Source organism: Thalassophryne amazonica, chromosome 22 (genome assembly GCF_902500255.1).
Source record: "Thalassophryne amazonica chromosome 22, fThaAma1.1, whole genome shotgun sequence".
Lineage (NCBI taxonomy): Eukaryota > Metazoa > Chordata > Actinopteri > Batrachoidiformes > Batrachoididae > Thalassophryne > Thalassophryne amazonica.
The window spans coordinates 35,319,882-35,339,987 of NC_047124.1; the positions used below are offsets into that span (position 1 = coordinate 35,319,882).

The window sequence follows — 20,106 nt, forward strand, 5'->3', positions numbered from 1 at the left end:
CTGAAGAGGAGGTACTGCTGGCTCACCACCACCGGATGGCGCCCTGCTTGGAGTGCGGGTTTCAAGCACAAGAGGGCGCCAGAACCACTGGGAGTGACAACCGTCAATCATCCTCAACACCAGCTGTCACTCATTCATCTCATCATCATCATCACCATAAAGGCCGGGCGGCGACTCCACCTCCTCGCCGAGAAATCTCCTACGACTCAAGGTAAACCTCTTGCTGTAATTATTGCGAATAATAATCTGATCTGTTTTGCAGCTGTTTTTCCTGGTGATATTCCTTATCTGGAATTTTTGGTGTTTTGGTGTGACTGCGACGACTTCGCCTCACATCCCAAAACCAATAAGTGGTAAACCGGAGCTGCACGTGTGTATGATTGGAGGTGGAGGTTCTCCCTCCAAGAAGAATCATTAATCAAGGTTGCTGGGTGTGAGGATTCACACTCACCACCTTCTGTTTCTGTCTGCCAGCAGTACCAGGGCCGACAACGGAGGACAGAGACCACCTGGGGACTCAGGGCTTGGCGGCTTCGGTGTTCTTCAGGCCGTTGGTGGTAGAAGCGGTGTGGGTCCCGGCTCTTCGTTCATCCGAGGTCTCCTATCTTCGAGCCTGCCCGCAGTCCTCTTGTGTATGATTGGCAGTACCCTTGTTTATATTACGTTGTGTTCTTGTGCAACATTAAATTGTTACTCCTTCCCTTATCCATTGTCCGTTCATTAGCGCCCCCTGTTGTGGGTCCGTGTTACGACACCTTCCCAACACATCCTTTAATTCCAGTTTTAGTTTCCTGGTTTGTACGTTGTGTCTTTTAGTGGCTCACACAATGAACATCGTGTTTGGCCACATAGGTGCGAGCTTTACGTGAAAGATTCAGTTCAGTTTATTTATACAGTCAAATCTCAACATGTCGGCCCACTGACGGCACGAACATGACGGCACGCGTGGATGGACAGAGCGCACAGACGAGTGCACCATGAGCCCAGCGTGACAGACAACAACAGTCAGAATCCCCTGACTGTCTTCTATCAAAAGCTTTTGTCTCATTACACTGTCTATTGGTTTCACTGGTGCGTGTGTGCGTGTGTGTGTGTGTGTGTGTGTGTGTGTGTGTGTGTGTGTGTGTGTGTGTGTGTGTGTGTGTGTGTGTGTGTGTGTGTGTGTGTGTGTGTGTGTGTGTGTGTGTGTGTGTGTGTGTGAAGGATGAATCAAAACAGCTGGACAGAATTCATTCAGACTTGAAGGGAATATTACTTTGAATATTACTCCAGAGGTGACTATTCAGAAGTAGGTCAAAGGTCAAGGAAAATGCCTTTTTGTCGAAATGGGAGCAATTTTAACCTTTGACCCCTGTAGAAACCAAAACTGACCTTTGACACGACTGCTGTTTTTACCCCATAACTCCAGATCATTCAGTCCAAACTGTACATTTCTGTGGAGGTCCTGGTCCACTGAGTCTGGACTGTAAGTGCTCTTTAGGACCAAAAATATGTTCGATCCAAGAACATGTTGGGAGATAAATCCACTCACTGTGTGCACCACTGTGCAGCATTAGTCAGGTTGTCATTTGTTTTTAACCTCCTGATATATTTGACATATTTTTCAGAATTCTTCTTTTAACACTCTTACAAAGAAAGAACACACAAATCCACTTTTACTGTGTCAACATCAGACCAGCACAAAACCATCCAAACTGTCCAAAGGTCTCTGCCAGGCCATATGTATGAGCCTCAAACACTCAACTTCAAAACAGGTTTATCCGTTGGTTCATTTTAATGAGAAAGTCAAAGTGTCACTTCACCAGTGTGAGCGTTTGCACTGAATCAAACCTGAGCTTGTGAGATAACACATGAAATTCAGCAGAAATTTTGTAATTCACTATGTTAAGTGGGCAGCATGGTGGCTTAGTGGTTAGCACTGTTGCCTCACAGCAAGAAGGTCATGGGATCGATTCCCACCTGTGTCCTTTCTGTGTGGAGTTTCTCCCTGTGTCTGTGTGGGTTTCCTCCGGCTTCCCCCACATCCAAAGACCATGAGCCCAGTTAAGTGGACTGGAATCTTTAAATAGGTCCGTAGGTGTGAATGTGTTTGTTTGTGTGTATGTGGCCCTGTGACAGACTGGCATCCTGTCCACGGTGAACCCGCCTCACGCCATATGAGTGCTGGGATAGACTACAGCCCCCCTGCAACCCTTATTTGGAATAAGCAGGTATACGCAGAGAATAAATGGATGGATGAACATTAAGTGGAAGTAAATGAAAGAAATAAACTACTATGACTTATTGTCCATATCTTCTAAAATCCTTAGAAGATTGCCTTGCAGCAGTGAGAAGTTGGATGTCTAGAAATGTCCTACTTTTAAACTCTGATAAGACTGAAATGATGGTTCTTGGTCCAGTGAGACATCGGCATGAATTTGACCTTAACCTAGGCTCGTATGTCATATATCACACTGACAAAGGGAGGAACCTTGGGGTAATTTTTGATCCTACATTGTCCTTTGACCTTCACATTACAAATATTACTAGGACTGCTTTCTTCCACCTGCGAAATATAGCAAAGATTCGTCCCATCCTGTCTATGGCTGATGCTGAGACCCTGATCCATGCATTTATCTCTTCTAGATTGGACTACTGCAATTTCTATTTTCTGGTTTACCGCAGTCTAGCATTAGGGCTCTCCAATTGGTTCAAAATGCTGCAGCCAGACTTTTGACACAAAGCAGAAAGTTCGACCACATTACACCCATTTTGGCATCCCTCCACTGGCTTCCTGTCCCAGTGAGATCAGATTTTAAGGTTCTGCTACTAGTCTATAAAATTGTTCACAGACTGGCACCTCCCTACCTAGCTGACCTAATTAAACCTTACGTACCGGCCCGGGCTTTACATTCTCAGGGTGCAGGATGACTTTGTGTCCCTAAGGTGAATAAGAAGTCTGCAGGTCACAGAGCTTTCTCTTATCGTGCCCCTGTTCTGTGGAATGATCTCCCTGTGTCAATGAAACAGTCAGATTCTGTGGAGACTTTCAAGTCCAGACTTAAGACGCACTTATTTTCCCTTTCATATGGCTAGCATAATGACATAGTTTGGTTTTATGCTTTTTATTCTTTTAATTCATTTTATTAGTAATTGGAGCGGGCTGCGGCCTCAACTTTACCTAATTTCTGGGTCTTTTAGTGAAGTTTAGGGCTAGTGGCCGGCGATCACCTTAGTATTTCTTCTGTTTTTCTTGTTGCTTAATGCTGGCAAATTATACAGTATTTCTTGTCTTTCTGGTGCCTGATTCTGTTTTTTCTCTCTGTATAAGGTCTCCAGAGATCCAGAGATGGGAGTTGTATTTGTGTTGGCGACCCTCCTGTCCGGTGCACCAGCAACAATTCTTGTATATTCGTCCATGAATTGTTCTGTGAAATGTTCTGTAATTTATGTCTGTATCATGGCCCAAGCAGAGGGTCACCCCTTTGAGTCTGGTCTGCTTGAGGTTTCTTCCTCAGAGGGAGTTTTTTCTTACCACTGTTGCTCTGGGGGTTAGTAAGGTTAGACCTTACCTGTGTGAAGCGCTTTGAGGCAACTTTGTTGTGATTTGGCGCTATATAAATGAAAATAAATTGAAATTGAAATTGGCGGAGCACATATCTGTAAAATATCACTATGATAGTTCATGTGCATTATGGTAAAAGCAACAAATTTTACACAAAAACTTGTGTATAACAGAAAGCTCTTTTTTTATTTGAATGGATTCAGCAGCATAGAAAATGACAATTGATCTTTGAGTGACATATAATTTATATATATATATATATATATATATATGTATATATATATATATATATATATACACACATATATATATATATATATATATATACATATATGTATATATATATACATATGTATATATATATATATATATGTATATATATATATATATATATATATATACACTCAACAAAAATGTAAACGCAACACTTTTGGTTTTGCTCCCATTTTGTATGAGATGAACTCAAAGATCTAAAACTTTTTCCACATACACAATATCACCATTTCCCTCAAATATTGTTCACAAACCAGACTAAATCTGTGATAGTGAGCACTTCTCCTTTGCTGAGTTAATCCATCCCACCTCACAGGTGTGCTATATCAAGATGCTGATTAGACACCATGATTAGTGCACAGGTGTGCCTTAGACTGCCCACAATAAAAGGCCACTCTGAAAGGTGCAGTTTTGTTTTATTGGGGGGGATATCAGTCAGTATCTGGTGTGACCACCATTTGCCTCATGCAGTGCAACACATCTCCTTCGCATAGAGTTGATCAGGTTGTCAATTGTGGCCTGTGGAATGTTGGTCCACTCCTCTTCAATGGCTGTGCGAAGTTGCTGGATATTGGCAGGAACTGGTACACGCTGCCGTATACGCCGGTCCAGAGCATCCCAAACATGCTCAATGGGTGACATGTCCGGTGAGTATGCCGGCCATGCAAGAACTGGGACATTTTCAGCTTCCAAGAATTGTGTACAGATCCTTGCAACATGGGGCCGTGCATTATCCTGCTGCAACATGAGGTGATGTTCTTGGATGTATGGCACAACAATGGGCCTCAGGATCTCGTCACGGTATCTCTGTGCATTCAAAATGCCATCAATAAAATGCACCTGTGTTTTTCGTCCATAACAGATGCCTGCTCATACCATAACCCCACCGCCACCATGGGCCACTCGATCCACAACATTGACATCAGAAAACCGCTCACCCACACGACGCCACACACGCTGTCTGCCATCTGCCCTGAACAGTGTGAACCGGGATTCATCCGTGAGGAGAACACCTCTCCAACGTGCCAAACGCCAGCGAATGTGAGCATTTGCCCACTCAAGTCGGTTACGATGACGAACTGGAGTCAGGTCGAGACCCCGATGAGGATGACGAGCATGCAGATGAACTTCCCTGAGACGGTTTCTGACAGTTTGTGCAGAAATTCTTTGGTTATGTAAACCGATTGTTTCAGCAGCTGTCCGAGTGGCTGGTCTCAGACGATCTTGGAGGTGAACATGCTGGATGTGGAGGTCCTGGGCTGGTGTGGTTACACGTGGTCTGCGGTTGTGAGGCTGGTTGGATGTACTGCCAAATTCTCTGAAACGCTTTTGGAGACGGCTTATGGTAGAGAAATTAATATTTAATACACGAGCAACAGCTCTGGTTGACATTCCTGCTGTCAGCATGCCAACTGCACGCTCCCTCAAATCTTGCGACATCTGTGGCATTGTGCTGTGTGATAAAACCCAATATATATATATATCAAACAATATGTGAAATTTGGTCCTTTGAGAATAAAACAATTGTTTCTCATAAATGTCCTGCTATAGCCTTTTGGTTGTTGTCAGTGTGGTGCACGGCGCCCTCTGTGGCATTAATCTGAAGGTAAACCTCAATTTAATCTTGGAGTAGCTTTGTTCTGTTTCTGTGTTTTCCAAATCAAACTAGTTCATTCAGGAATATTCTCTATTTTACACCATGACTGAGAACAGATCTGTGTTAGTCTGCAATAAAAGGCCGTTTAAGTCTAGGACGAGCCTTAACCTCTGTCCAGAAAACCACCTGTTCATGTCTTTGCTGATTTTTGAAGATGAATTATATCGTTTCATGTCTGAGGTTTCTCTTGTCAAACATCTCCTGAAACATAGCAAGGACTCTGCCTCCTTCTTCACAGGCACCAGTCTTCTTCAGGAGGTCGTGTACCTTGTGAGTCAGGGAGCAGACCCTGATGAGATCGGGCTGATGAACATTGATGAACAGCTGCCTGTTCTGGAGTACCCTCAACCTGGGCTGGACATCATACAGGTAAAACACTGCGAGTGGAGGATTTGGGCCAGACCCCTGAAAGTGGGTGTGTCGCTACCACCTACACCGGCAAAACGTACCACCCCAGGGATGTATCCCTAATTAATAAGGCTCTATGGCCAGCCCAGGGTGGTAGGTGTCACCAGGCCAATGAAGGATTACACAGGAGTCAGAATTTGAAAATGCTCGAATCATTTTGTTGCGATTGCAGTTTCAAAACGAACCCACAAATTCAGGCAGCAACCAAAAACGGAATGTAAGTGAAAACACAAGTGATTTATTGTCTCAGCACATGTGAAAAAACAGTCCAAACAAAATTTGAATATCTACAACAAACATACAAACCGAAACACGAGAAGAACATGGCAACAAAGTAACGGGAATAACAACGGGGAAGTAATCATGACAAAACAGGTAGGAGACATGGAAAATACTGATACAAAGCCATGGCTAAACACGGGGAGAATAGCAATAAAGCTCAAGGTACTCACGGAATTCACCAGACATCAACCAAGGAGAACAAACCAGCAAAAAACAAGGAACAGGTGAGGGTTTTGATGCTAAACAAGTCAACAGGTGCGCAAATTAAGGGAGCAGGAACAAAAGACGTGAAAAATAACAAAAGGCAAGGTGACTAAAACTAAACAGACATGTTCAGGTGGGTGGAAAAATAAAACATAACAATAACAACACAACAGAGAGACAGCAGACTCACAAAACTACAACCCCAATTCCAATGAAGTTGGGATGTTGTGTAAAATGTAAATAAAACAGAACATTGATTTGCAAATCCTCTTCAGCCTTTATTCAATTGAATACACCACAAAGTCAAGATATTTAATGTTCAAACTGATAAACTTTATTGTTTTTGTCTTTGCAAGTAACATTAGTAGTAATAGTAGTAGTACAACCCCAAATCCAATGAAGTTGGGACGTTGTGTAAAATGTAAATAAAAACAGAATCCAATGATTTTCAAATCCTCTTCAACCTATATTCATTCAATCCTATATTTGTGCAAATATTTGTGCAAATATTTGCTCATTTTGAAATGGATGCCTGCAACATGTTTCTAAAAGCTGGGACAGTGGTATGTTTCCCACTGTGTTACATCACCTTTCCTTCTAACAACACTCAATAAGCGTTTGGGAACTGAGGACACTAATTGTTGAAGCTTTGTAGGTGGAATTCTTTCCCATTCTTGCTTGATGTACGACTTCAGTTGTTCAACAGTCTGGGGTCTCTGTTGTTGTATTTTGCGTTTCATAATGCGTCACACATTTTCAATGGGCGACAGGTCTGGACTGCAGACAGGCCAGTCTAGTACCCGCACACTTTTACTATGAAGCCACGCTGTTGTAACACGTGCAGAATGTGGCTTGGCATTGTCTTGCTGAAATAAGCAGGGACGTCCATGAAAAAGACATTGCTTGGATGGCAGCATGTGTTGCTCCAAAACCTGGATGTACCTTTCAGCATTGATGTTGCCATCACAGATGCTGGCTTTTGAACTTTGTGCTGGTAACAATTTGGATGGTCTTTTTCCTCTTTTTCCTGTGGAATGTTTCAAACAGGTGTTCCTTGAGCATTCATCAACTTTCCTAGTCTTTTGTCCCAACTTTTTTGAGCCACTTTACAGGCATCCATTTCAAAATGAGCAAATATTTGCACAAAAACAATAACGTTTATCAGTTTGAACATTAAGTATCTTGTCTTTGTGGTGTATTCAGTTGAATATAGGTTGAAGAGGATTTGCAAATCATTATATTCTGTTTTTATTTACATTTCACACATGCGAAAACTAACATGGAACTCAAGAGTGTACAAAGTGAAACAGTAGAAAACTAACATGAAGATTAAGAAGCAAGCAATATACAAACTACAACAACTAATGACCACAAGCTAAATCCATAAACAAAAAGCAGAAAACTAACGTGGAACTCAGAAGTGAATAAAGTGCGAGCCAGGAGAATGCAACATGATACACCAAAGAGACACATGAGGAAGACAATGATAACATAACACAGAGACATGGACAGAAGAGACAAAACACAGACAGAGAATAATCCACAAGGACAACAGACACAGACAGGGATCAAAACACAGAACCAACCCACAGAAGTAACATGGACAAAACACAAAGAATACTATCAAAAAGGTATAGACAGAACACAATGACACCTACTAGTACATGGGCACAGACAGGGGGCAAACAACAACACATACTGAGAAGTATGAGGTCTTATACAAGCTTTACACTGGATGCCCTTCCTGGCCCAACTCCAGTTCCACCCAGTGCACTAAACAGTCCCTGGTTTTACTAAGTGGTCTCCCAAACAAGTACTAACCAGGACCCACTTTGCTGAGATCTGACGGGATCAGACTGGCTGTGGACCATTTTTGGAAACCCTATAATCAGACAAATCGAGAGCTATGTCCCTGTCAATAGGTAACCACAATACCATATCAGAGGTTTTGCCACACTGGGAGGTAGTGACTAACCGATCTGGCTCATGGACTGAAAGGTACGAACCTGCAGATTAAGTCCCCAGCAGTGATTTCCAGGACCCTGACTAAGCTGTTACAGAGAGGATCCTGTCAGTGTAACTCTCTGATCACATACGTTAAGACAACAAAGAGCCTCCACAGTCCAAAGACTGAGATCTCATCCAGCAGTTCCAGAGAATGTTTCTTTAATTGTTAGACTTAGACTCGTTTTTATTGTTATTCAGTTAAAAACATCACAAATGCTGTCACAGAAATACCTATCAATAAAACAAACAAACAAAACTACTAATAACTGTCTATGTATCTGTGTATACACAAAACATAACAAATTAAAAAAAGGACATGGGATATTGCACATATGAAGATGCTACAAGAATAAACTTGCTACCAGATGCTACAGTGTGTTCTATATCCTACATTCCATATTGCACAGTGCTTACTATTGATTTGTATTTAACTGTCTTATGGCAGTTGGGTAAAAGCTGTCCCTGAATCTGCATGTTTTGCACTTCAGGCTACATTAACATCTACGTGAGGCCAGGAGGGAAAACAGTTTGTTAAAGGGATGTGAAGTGTCCCTGATTATCCTTCTTGCCCTGGGCAAGCAGTGCTGTTCTGCTAGTTCACCAATGGTTGGCAGCCTAGCCTAAATAATCTTCTCTGCTGCCCTCATAACTCTCCCCAGTGCCTTGCTGTGTGCAAGGCTGCTAGTTTCATGCCACAGAGTGATATAGATATAGAAGGAGGTGAGGACAGCTGGTCTCAGATGGGCACTCTTTAACCTGCGGAGAAAGTGCTGATGCTGGTTGGCTGGTTGACCGTGTTTACTGGAATGCAAGCCAGACTCAGATTAGACTTGCTAAAAGAAGACTCAGCTGGCAGCAGCAGAGGGATCTTCAGGGTCTGGACGTGTTCTGACTGTGTGCAGATTAAAGAAACAACTCACTTGTATTTCCTCAGGAGCTGACATCCCCTCGTCTGATCAAAAGCCACCTACCCTACCGCTTCCTACCCACTGCCATGCACAACGGCGAGGCCAAGGTCAGCATGCACGCGCATGCGCATGCACACACACACACACACACACACACACACATCATTGTAAACAGTACCCTGCTATCACAACATCACTGTTGGTCAGACTAATAAATTTAATACATTTAATAACTCTCCAAAATATGATGCTGGACTTAAGATCCAGGGTCCGTATCCACAAAGTGTCTCAGAGTCATCTCAGAGACCTGCCTCCTTAGTCTAAAGACTCCGAGCAAGGAATCTTAGCCTAAGGGTGACCAGGACGTGTCTGAGAGCAAATCTGAATAAGGAGGAGACAGAAACTCTTATCTTTGTGAGGAGGCGGGCTTGACCCTGTCGCTAGGTATGACACAGTCCTTTAAGAGCTGTGATTGGTTGTAACGGAAAGGGGAGGAGAAATAACAAATGCTCTCTGTACTCCTAGTTATGAATGGACAGTAAAATCAGTTGATCATATAACATGAACTGTATTAAGAAATGTGTCATCGTGAAAATAATTTAATGTCATGATGATGAAACAGTGAAATTAAAAGAATTGTTACACAGCTTCAAAATGTTTGAACGTACCTCATCCACATGCTGATTATTACATTGATGAGCTTATTGTTATGTTTACCCTCCATGCTGGTAATTGCACAAAAGAGGTAATTGTGAGAAGCTCTGGTGCGAGCTGTCATCCAAAGCAAGAGCAGAGATTGTAGCACACAAGCCAAGTTCTCCTCAAACATCAGGCTGCTGACATCACTGACTGTGATATTAATTACTGTATGAATGTTATAGAGTTTACATAAAATGTATATTTTCCCATAGTCAGGTATAGGGATGGGTATTGATCAGATTTTATCAATATTGATGCCATTATCGATTCTGCTTATCAATCAAAGTAGGCTTTAAAGGTTTTCTATGTCAACAACTTTTTATTGAGTCTTTAAAGTAAATAAATATGAAATTGGTCACTGGATCCTTGAGTTCCTCTCCAATGGGAGGAACAGAGTCACGACGGCCCATTTGACAGTCAACATAGTTTTGCCTATTTGTTTATTTGTCTATTTGACCCCTTTACTTCTTACAGAAGTATGTTTTCATTTTCTTTTTATTGTTGTTTATGCACCATTGACACCAGATCAAATTCCTTGTATGTGAGAACTTACTCGATTCTGATATTTCCACCTTTCTTGAAACCTCCATCCATTTTCTCAAAACCTTAAACACAAATCCAAAAAAGAAAACCTCAGACTCTTCTATTAAAATCAAACTACGTATCACCTCAAAATGAGTTATCCTGAGATCGAAACCAAACAGTGTGTTCAGATCAGACACAGCAAGAAAACATCTATTCACCAAAGAGACACGACGTGAAATACAGTGTTTTACAACCGCTGTGACCCTTTTGTCAGATCCTTAAACACTTTTTCTAAACTGTTAATGCGACCCAGTAGAGGAGTTTTTTTCAGCCTGGAGGTAGAAAGTATTCGATCACATCCACATGAGCAAATGTCCCTCCTGGATGCAATGGCTGCTGCATGCCAGGACGCCACAGCTGACACCTGCCAGGTCTGGATAGGGCATGAGCGCCACCACACATTCTAACTCTCCCTCTACCTCCAGGCATTTTTCTCACTTGTTTTATTTGCAAGTCCTCCACCTTGTCCCTTATCTTGTCTTTTGTTCTTTTCCCTCACAAGATCCACCTATGTGGGATGTGATTTTTAGAAAGCCCTGAGCCGGGTGAGACGGGAACCAGCTGTGATCATTTTCAATCCATTAGTTTTGAACATGAGGTTTTCTGTTCTGACAAACCATGTGAAAGTGATTCACCAGTTAACACGTACTGTTTGGGTCATGATTGACATCGTGTGTAAAAGGAGTTGAAACTAATTTTAAACATGTAAAATGTTTGTGTTTTTTGGTGAACCGCTCACGTATCAGGACGACCCGGTGACGCCCACATGGTCCAAACTGTGACTGCTGAATATCATCAGTAATGATGGCTCTCTGTCCTCCTCGTCCCCGTCATCCTTGTCCCCGACGTCCTCGTCCCCGTCCTCCTCGCCTCCTGTCCTCCTCGTCCCCGTCCTCCTCGTCTCCGTCCTCCTCGTCGCCTGTCCTCCTCGTGTCCTGTCCTCCTCGCCTCCTGTCCTCCTCGTCTCCGTCCTCCTCGTCTCCTGTCCTCCTCGCCTCCTGTCCTCCTCGCCTCTGTCCTCCTCGCCTCCTGTCCTCCTCGTCTCCTGTCCTCCTCGCCTCCTGTCCTCCTCGTCCCCGTCCTCCTCACCTCCTGTCCTCCTCGTCTCCTGTCCTCCTCGCCTCCTGTCCTCCTCGTCCCCGTCCTCCTCGCCTCCATCCTCCTCGTCTCCTGTCCTCCTCGTCCCCGTCCTCCTCGCCTCCGTCCTCCTCGCCTCCTGTTCTCCTCGTCTCCGTCCTCCTCGTCTCCGTCCTCCTCGTCTCCTGTCCTCCTCGCCTCCTGTCCTCCTCGTGTCCTGTCCTCCTCGCCTCCTGTCCTCCTCGTCTCCGTCCTCCTCGTCTCCTGTCCTCCTCGCCTCCTGTCCTCCTCGCCTCTGTCCTCCTCGCCTCCTGTCCTCCTCGTCTCCTGTCCTCCTCGTCTCCTGTCCTCCTCGCCTCCTGTCCTCCTTGTCCCCGTCCTCCTCGCCTCCTGTCCTCCTCGTCTCCTGTCCTCCTCGCCTCCTGTCCTCCTCGTCCCCGTCCTCCTCGCCTCTGTCCTCCTCGTCTCCTGTCCTCCTCGTCCCCATCCTCCTCGCCTCCGTCCTCCTCGCCTCCTGTCCTCCTCGTCTCCGTCTTCCTCATCTCCTGTCCTCCTCGTCCCCGTCCTCCTCGCCTCCATCCTCCTCGTCTCCTGTCCTCCTCGTCCCCGTCCTCCTCGCCTCCGTCCTCCTCGCCTCCTGTTCTCCTCGTCTCCGTCCTCCTCACCTCCGTCCCCCTAGTCTCCTGTCCTCCTCGTCCCCTGTCCTCCTCGCCTCCGTCCTCCTCGCCTCCTGTTCTCCTCGTCTCCGTCCTCCTCACCTCCGTCCCCCTAGTCTCCTGTCCTCCTCGTCCCCGTCCTCCTCGTCCTCCACCTCTCACATCAACTCTTCCTCCTCTGTCTCTCTGTGTGTTTGTGTCCATGGCAGACGAGTGCACGTGTGCCACCTGTGCCCTCTGACCTGACCTCTGGTCACGTCATTAGACACGTGTGTGTTCAGCTGTGAGTTGTTGTGTGTAGAAGCTGTTCTGTGATGTTGAGTTTAGTGATTGAGAACGTGTTTAGCGTTTTACAAAAAGTGCAGCAGATCTGCAGATTGTGTCTAACGAGGTGAAAACTGCTTCAGGTTTTGACCAAAGACTTGCCAAAGACTTTGGTTCAGGGAGCGAAGTTTAGTGTTTTAGCCATTTAGAAAAACTGAGGACTTTTTGTAGCTGACTGACTGGTGTTCAGTTTAGTGTTTTCACGTCACCCAGTGCGGTTTGTATTTTGAATAGATGCTTTTTTCCCTGTGAGACCCTGAGATTTGATTTTTCAACAAAGTATGACAAGTACAAGTACTTATGTATGAAATTCTCTTTGAGTGTGGAGGAGCAAGTATGCTGCAGAAATGCAACTAAAGTGCAAAGCAGCACTTTTGTTTAAGGTTAATAACAACAACTTCAAGTTTTGTTACTTTGGTTTAAGCAAATAGGTAAAAAGTGTAAAAGTCCTCCCTCCTCTTACGTTTTTCACCTTAGGAGCTTTCTTATGCTTTTATCTTACTAAATTGTAAATTGTTTTCTAAAACGACTTTTAGCCTGAGGACGCTTTGTGGATACGGGTTCAGGCCCTTAATCTCAGAGGTATAAATGAACAAAAGTAATCAGTCGATCACAGTGGAAATAGTGCAGAGCGACATGGAATCACATCGGATTTGTTTCTGAAAAATGTTTTTTCCTAGCTTTTATTTGTTTATTTTATCTTGGCTAAAATGAAAACAGATCTGCAGCTTTTTGGACGTTTTTAAAGTTGCAGTTTTTTGTTTCAGATTTATTGAACTTTTGGTAAAACAGTAACGTGCTTTATGTTTTCCAGCACAGAAGACTTGCAGTCGACTTCTGATATCATATCAGTATTGTCAATAAAGAAACGTAGTGTGAGATAAGGATGAGACAGTCACGTGGTAATATGTTCATGCTTGTTTTTATGTCTTTGGTCGAATGCTGACAGGTGAAGAATTATAATCATCAGGAAAATATCAGCAAATAAGGAAATATGTTGGATCTGCAGTGAGGATTCCAACTCAAGCAAACCAGTCCAGATATGACTGTATGACTGACCTTCTTCATTGTTGGACTGAAGGATTGCCCTCGAGTCAAAGTGACACAAGTTCATAACAGACCACTTCACAGGTTAAGGTGTCAACAAGAGAGATTCCAGGGTAAATGTTCATTCATGGACAGGATATCAAGGCGTAGTTGGGGGAGGAGGGTTTCTAGTGTGGTGGGCTCACGGTCTCATCACTGCTTTTTGCAGATGATGTGGTCCTGTTGGCTTCATCGGCCGGTGACCTCCGACACTCACTGGATCGGTTCACAGCAGAGTGTGAAGCGGCTGTGATGAGGATCAGCACCTCTAAATCTGAGGTTCTCAGCAGAAAACAGATGGATTACCTACTCCAGGTAGGGAATGAGGTCTTGCCCAACTGAAGGAGTTCAAGTACCTCAGGGTCTTGTTCACGAGTGAGGGGACGATGGAGCATGAGATTGGCCGGAGAGTCGGTGCAGCAGGGGCGGTGTTGACAAAAAGGGAGGTGAGCCAAAAGGTGAAGCTCTCGATCTACTAGTCAATCTTCATTCCTACTCTCACCTATAGTCATGAGGGTTGGGTCATGACCGAAAGAACTAGATCGCAGGTACAAAATGGGCTTCCTCAGGAGGGTGGCTGGTGTCTCCCTTAGAGATAAGGTGAGACATTCGGTCATCTGTGGGGAGCTCGGAGTAGAGCCTCTGCTCCATGATGCACGAGATGCCTCCTGGGCACCTCCCTAGGGAGGTTCTCCAGGCACGTGCATCAGGGAGGAGACCCCGGGGAAGACCCAGAACTAGGTGAAGAAATTATATCTCCACACTGGCCTGGGAACACCTCAGGATCCCCCAGTCAGAGGTGGTCAATGTGGCTCAGGGAAAGGGAAGTCTGGGGTCCCCTGCTGGAGCTGTTGCCCCCGCGACCTGGAAAAGCGGTTGAAGATGTTTGTATGATCTACATCCAATTCTACTGAAAATCTTTCAAGAGGGCCAGGGTGTCCACCAGGGGCGGCTGATCATTAGAGGGCGCTATAGGTTGCTGCCCCTCAAAATATTGTGAAAAGAAAATCAACTGCAACATGAAAAATATGAAATAAATCTGGTTTTCTCAGAGACAGAGTAAGTGCCTGAAGTGTCAGAGTGCATTTAAATGTGTTCCAACACTTCATTTCAGTGATTTCATTAAATTTCATTTCATTTCTAGTTTGTGAGGGTAAAGCCCACTCACTTCCTTGTTGGGTCACTCGTCATATGAAAGTCTTCGAAAGGTCCAAAACTTTTCAATCATGTGAGCTGAGGCTGAGTTTAAGTTGGGCATCAATGTTTCCCTCAGGGACATAATTAGCACTGTTTCTCATATTTGCTGATCTAATTTTATTGGACAGATCACTTTCACCTCGTGCAGGAGTCTGACTCGCCAGCCGTCACTCTGGCCGTAACACCCAAAAAACACAGCCTTTGTGTTCCAAGTCCAACTTCCATTTACTTTTGTCTTATTTTATCTGTGTACTTATGAAACCATCACACAACATCACATCATTCAAAGCAAACATTGTAGCATCTTTTCAAGCTTCAAAGCATGCTTTGAAGCTTTCGAGCAAACCTTTTTGCTAGCTGAATTCAAAACAAGAAGCCAACTGTGGACTAACTGCACCATGACACAGAGCTATTGAGTGATGACTTGAGGTATCAAGGTAACGTCATGCGGTGTCACATAAATTAAAGTAAAGATTGTTGAGTGAAGCACTCTGGAATCAAAGCTTTGAATCAAAGTCTCACAGGCTGAATTCAAAACAAGAAACCAGTGGTTGGCAGCCTGCAGCCGAACAACTTCATCAAATTCAACAGCTTCAGCCAACTATGAGTATTAAAGCATCTCAGTGGTTCATATACTTTAGATACGTACTGCTACAAGAAACTTATCAATGACGATTCAGGCTCAGAAGAAGCAGACTTCACACTTCCCGCCCTGTGACTCCTTGGATAGGATCCAGCCCCCCGCTGACCCTTGATTGGAGTAAGCAAGTATAGAAAATGAATGAATGAATCTGCGGGTCACAGAGCTTTCTCTTATCGTGCCCCTGTTCTGTGGAATGATCTCCCTGCATCAATAAAACAATCAGATTCTGTGGAGACTTTCAAGTCCAGACTTAAGACGCACTTATTTTCCCTTTCATATGGCGAGCATACTGGCATAGTATATTACTACGCTTTTTACTCTTTTAATTATTTTTATTAGTAAACGGAGCGTGCCGCGGCCTCAACTTTATGTAAATTCTGGGTCTGTTAGTGAAGCTTAGGGCTAGTGGCCGGCGATCACCTTAGTATTTCTTCTGTTTTTCTTGTTGTTTAATGCTGACAAATTATACTGTATTTGTTGTCTTTCTGATGCCTGATTCTGTTTTTCTCTCTGTTTGAGGTGCAGCTCCATCCAGAGATGGGTGTGGGTGTTTTCTTCTGCAGTGGTCATGACATAGATGGGATCTGAGGACCCCCCCCCCCCCCCACAGCCAGCCTCCCGTCCTCTGCACCAGCATGTACTCCCAAAATGTCCTGTATATTCATTTTGTACATTGTGTCTGTATCATGGCTCAAGCAGATGGTCACCCCTTTGAGTCTGGTCTGCTTGAGGTTTCTTCCTCAAATCATCAGAGTTAGTTGTTTCTTACCACGGTCACCTGTGTTCTTATTCTTGAGGTTGGTAAGGTTAGACATTACCTGTGTGACGCACCTTGAGGCAGCTTTTGTTGTGTGGGCCGCTGAAAAGGAGGTACTGCTGGCCCACCACCACCAGATGGCGCCCTGCTTGGAGTGCGGGCTTCAAGCACGAGAGGGCGCCGGAGCCACTGGGAGTGACAGCTGTCACTCATCCTCAGCACCAGCTGTCACTCATTCATCTCATCACCATCACCATAAAGGCCGGACTGCAACTCCACCTCCTCGCCGAGAAATCAGCTACCATTCAGGTAATTTTCTCTGCTGACTCAAAACATTGAGTATTAATCTGAACTTCTTTGCAGCCGTTTTCCTGGTGTGTCCTTATCTGTCAGACTGGCGTTTGGTGTGATCAGCGACGTCTTCGCCTCACACCCGAAACCAGATAAGTGGTGAAACAGGAGCTGCACAAGCGTGTGATTGGAGGTGGAGGTGCTCCCTCCTAACTAAACACTGACTGTGGGATTACTGAGTGTGCGAACTCACACTCATCAGGACTGTCTCTGTTTTCTGCCAGCAGTACTGGGTCTGACTGCTGAAGACAGCGGGCACCTGGGGCGCAGGGCTTGGCGGCTCCGGTGTTCTTCAGCTCCGTTGGTGGTGGAAGCTGTGTGGGGATCTGGCTCTTCTCTCACCAGGCGTCTTCTATCGTCGAGCCTGTCCACACGTCACCTGGTGTATGATTGACAGTCCACCATATTGTTATTGTCTGTACGTCGTTGTGCGATTCACAACATTAAATTGTTACTTTTGGCTTATCCATTGTCCGTTCATTAACGCCCCCTGTTGTGGGTCCGTGTCACGACACTTTCACAACAGGATTTCTCGGCCAGCGTCATGGATCCCGAGGGGCGTCAACCATCGCTTGAACAGCCAATGGAAGGGCGAGGTGCACAGGCGCCAGCAGGAGGCGTGTTGGGTGAGCTGCAGCACATCTTAACCGCTCGGTTGGATTTAGTTACCGAGCAGAGCAGTGTTCTCAATCGTAGGATGGAGGCTCTCACTGCCCAGGTGGAAGCGCGTGCTCAGGGCGCTGCTGCAGCACCTCCTCCTGCTGACCGTGTGCCAGAAACAGACATTCCGCTGGTCATTCAACGAACCCCCCCACCTTCCCCTGAAGCATACATAAGCCCTCCGGAGCCATACGGAGGCTGTGTGGAGACGTGCGCGGACTTCTTGATGCAGTGCTCACTCGTCTTTTCACAGCGTCCCGTCATGTACGCAGCAGATGCCAGCCGGGTGGCTTATGTGATCAATTTGCTTCGAGGAGAGGCACGCGCCTGGGCTACGGCGCTTTGGGAGCAGAATTCACGGCTCCTAACGGTTTATACTGAGTTTGTGAGGGAGTTCCGACAGGTGTTCGACCACCCTCATAGAGGCGAGACCGCTTCAAGTGTGCTGCTGTCGATACGGCAGGGGCGTCGGAGCGCAGCGAAGTATGCAGTCGACTTCCGCATCGCGGCAGCGCGAGCCGGCTGGAATGCTGTTGCGCTCCGCGCCGCCTTTGTAAACGGACTGTCTCTGGTCCTTAAGGAGCACCTGGTGGCGAAGTACAAGCCGTGGGATTTAGATGGGCTTATCGACCTGGTTATACGGTTAGACAACCGATTAACGGAACACCGACGGGAGCGAGACGAGGGGCATGGTCAGGAACAAGCCGTCCCTCTTCCTCCCGGGTCTGAAAGGGAGCCGACTTCCCCACGCTCCACAGCCAGGGCTCTCCACGTGACAACAGCTCCCCCCGCTGACGTTGCTATGGAAACGAGCAGGGCCAAAAAAACAATCAGATCAGAGACAAAGGAGGCTGATCCGTGGAGAGTGTTTTCTCTGCAGCTCTACCGAGCACACACAGAGAGAATGCCCCAAACGGTCAAAACAGCAGCACTCGTCCTTAGAGACTGGGCTAAGGGTGGGTCACAACACCCACGTGGGGAAACCCCGACGATCTGCACGAATCCCAGTCACGATCCTGAGTGGGGATCTAACCCTTCACGCCCCAGCACTGGTGGACACGGGGTCGGAGGGGAATCTGCTGGATAGCAGATGGGCAAAGGAGGTTGGGCTCCCTCTAGTGGCCTTACCGTCACCATTGTCGGTGCGAGCGCTAGATGGCACCCTTCTTCCACTAATCACACACCAGACACAGCCAGTGACGTTGGTGGTGTCTGGGAATCACAGGGAGGAGATTGTGTTTTATGTAACACCTTCTACCTCCCGAGTGATTTTGGGTTTTCCATGGGTGTTAAAACACAATCCCCGGATTGATTGGCCATCTGGGGTTGTGGTTCAGTGGAGCGAAATCTGCCACCGGGAGTGTTTAGGATCCTCGGTTCCACCCGGTGTGACAGCTAAGGAGAAGGTTTTATTCCCCCCCAATCTGGCGGCGGTGCCGGCCGAGTACCACGACCTTGCTGACGTCTTCAGCAAGGATCTGGCACTCACGCTGCCCCCGCACCGTCCGTATGATTGTGCCATTGATTTGATACCGGGCGCTGAGTACCCGTCCAGCAGGCTGTACAACCTCTCACGTCCGGAACGCGAATCAATGGAGACCTACATCCGGGACTCGTTAGCTGCCGGGTTGATCCGGAACTCCACCTCCCCGATGGGTGCTGGTTTCTTTTTTTGTGGGCAAGAAGGACGGCGGACTCCGTCCATGCATTGATTACAGAGGGCTGAACGAGATCACGGTTCGCAACCGATACCCGTTACCTCTGTTGGATTCAGTGTTCACGCCCCTGCATGGAGCCCAAATTTTCACGAAATTGGATCTTAGGAATGCTTATCACCTGGTTCGGATCCGGGAGGGAGACGAGTGGAAGACGGCATTTAACACCCCGTTAGGTGGTACTGAGGGACAGTTTGAGTTCTGTGTCCCTGTGTTACTGAGGGACAGTCCTGTGTCCCTGTGGTACTGAGGGACAGTTTGAGTTCTGTGTCCCTGTGGTACTGAGGGACAGTCCTGTGTCCCTGTGATACTGAGGGACAGTTTGAGTCCTGTGTCCCTGTGGTACTGAGGGACAGTTTGAGTTCTGTGTCCCTGTGGTACTGAGGGACAGTCCTGTGTCCCTGTGATACTGAGGGGCAGTTTGAGTTCTGTGTCCCTGTGATACTGAGGGACAGTTTGAGTTCTGTGTCCCTGTGGTACTGAGGGACAGTCCTGTGTCCCTGTGATACTGAGGGACAGTTTGAGTTCTGTGTCCCTGTGGTACTGAGGGACAGTCCTGTGTCCCTGTGATACTGAGGGACAGTTTGAGTTCTGTGTCCCTGTGGTACTGAGGGACACTCATGTGTCCCTGTGATACTGAGGGACAGTTTGAGTTCTGTGTCCCTGTGATACTGAGGGATAGTTTGAGTTCTGTGTCCCTGTGGTACTGGGGGACAGTTTGAATTCTGTGTCCCTGTGGTACTGGGGGACAGTTTGAGTTCTGTGCCCCTGTGATACTGAGGGACAGTTCTGTGTCCCTGTGGTACTGAGGGATAGTTCTGTGTCCCTGTGGTACTGAGGGACAGTTTGAATTCTGTGTCCCTGTGGTACTGGGAGACAGTTTGAGTCCTGTGTCCCTGTGGTACTGAGGGACAGTTTGCGTTCTGTGTCCCTGTGGTACTGAGGGACAGTCCTGTGTCCCTGTGATACTGAGGGACAGTTTGAGTCCTGTGTCCCTGTGGTACTGAGGGACAGTTTGAGTCCTGTGTCCCTGTGGTACTGGGGGACAGTTTGAATTCTGTGTCCCTGTGGTA

General features: G+C 46.2%; 1 protein-coding gene across 1 annotated transcript in view; it reads left to right on the plus strand.

The window, feature by feature from the left end:
* The window catches only part of sult4a1 (sulfotransferase family 4A, member 1), a 73,453-nt gene that overhangs the window by 12,942 nt on the left and 40,405 nt on the right, over positions 1-20,106 (plus strand). Inside the window, exons 2-3 of the mRNA XM_034163778.1 lie at positions 5,713-5,843; positions 9,310-9,390. Of these exons, the coding sequence (XP_034019669.1) occupies positions 5,713-5,843; positions 9,310-9,390 (212 nt within the window). The remainder of the gene's footprint in view (positions 1-5,712; positions 5,844-9,309; positions 9,391-20,106) is intronic.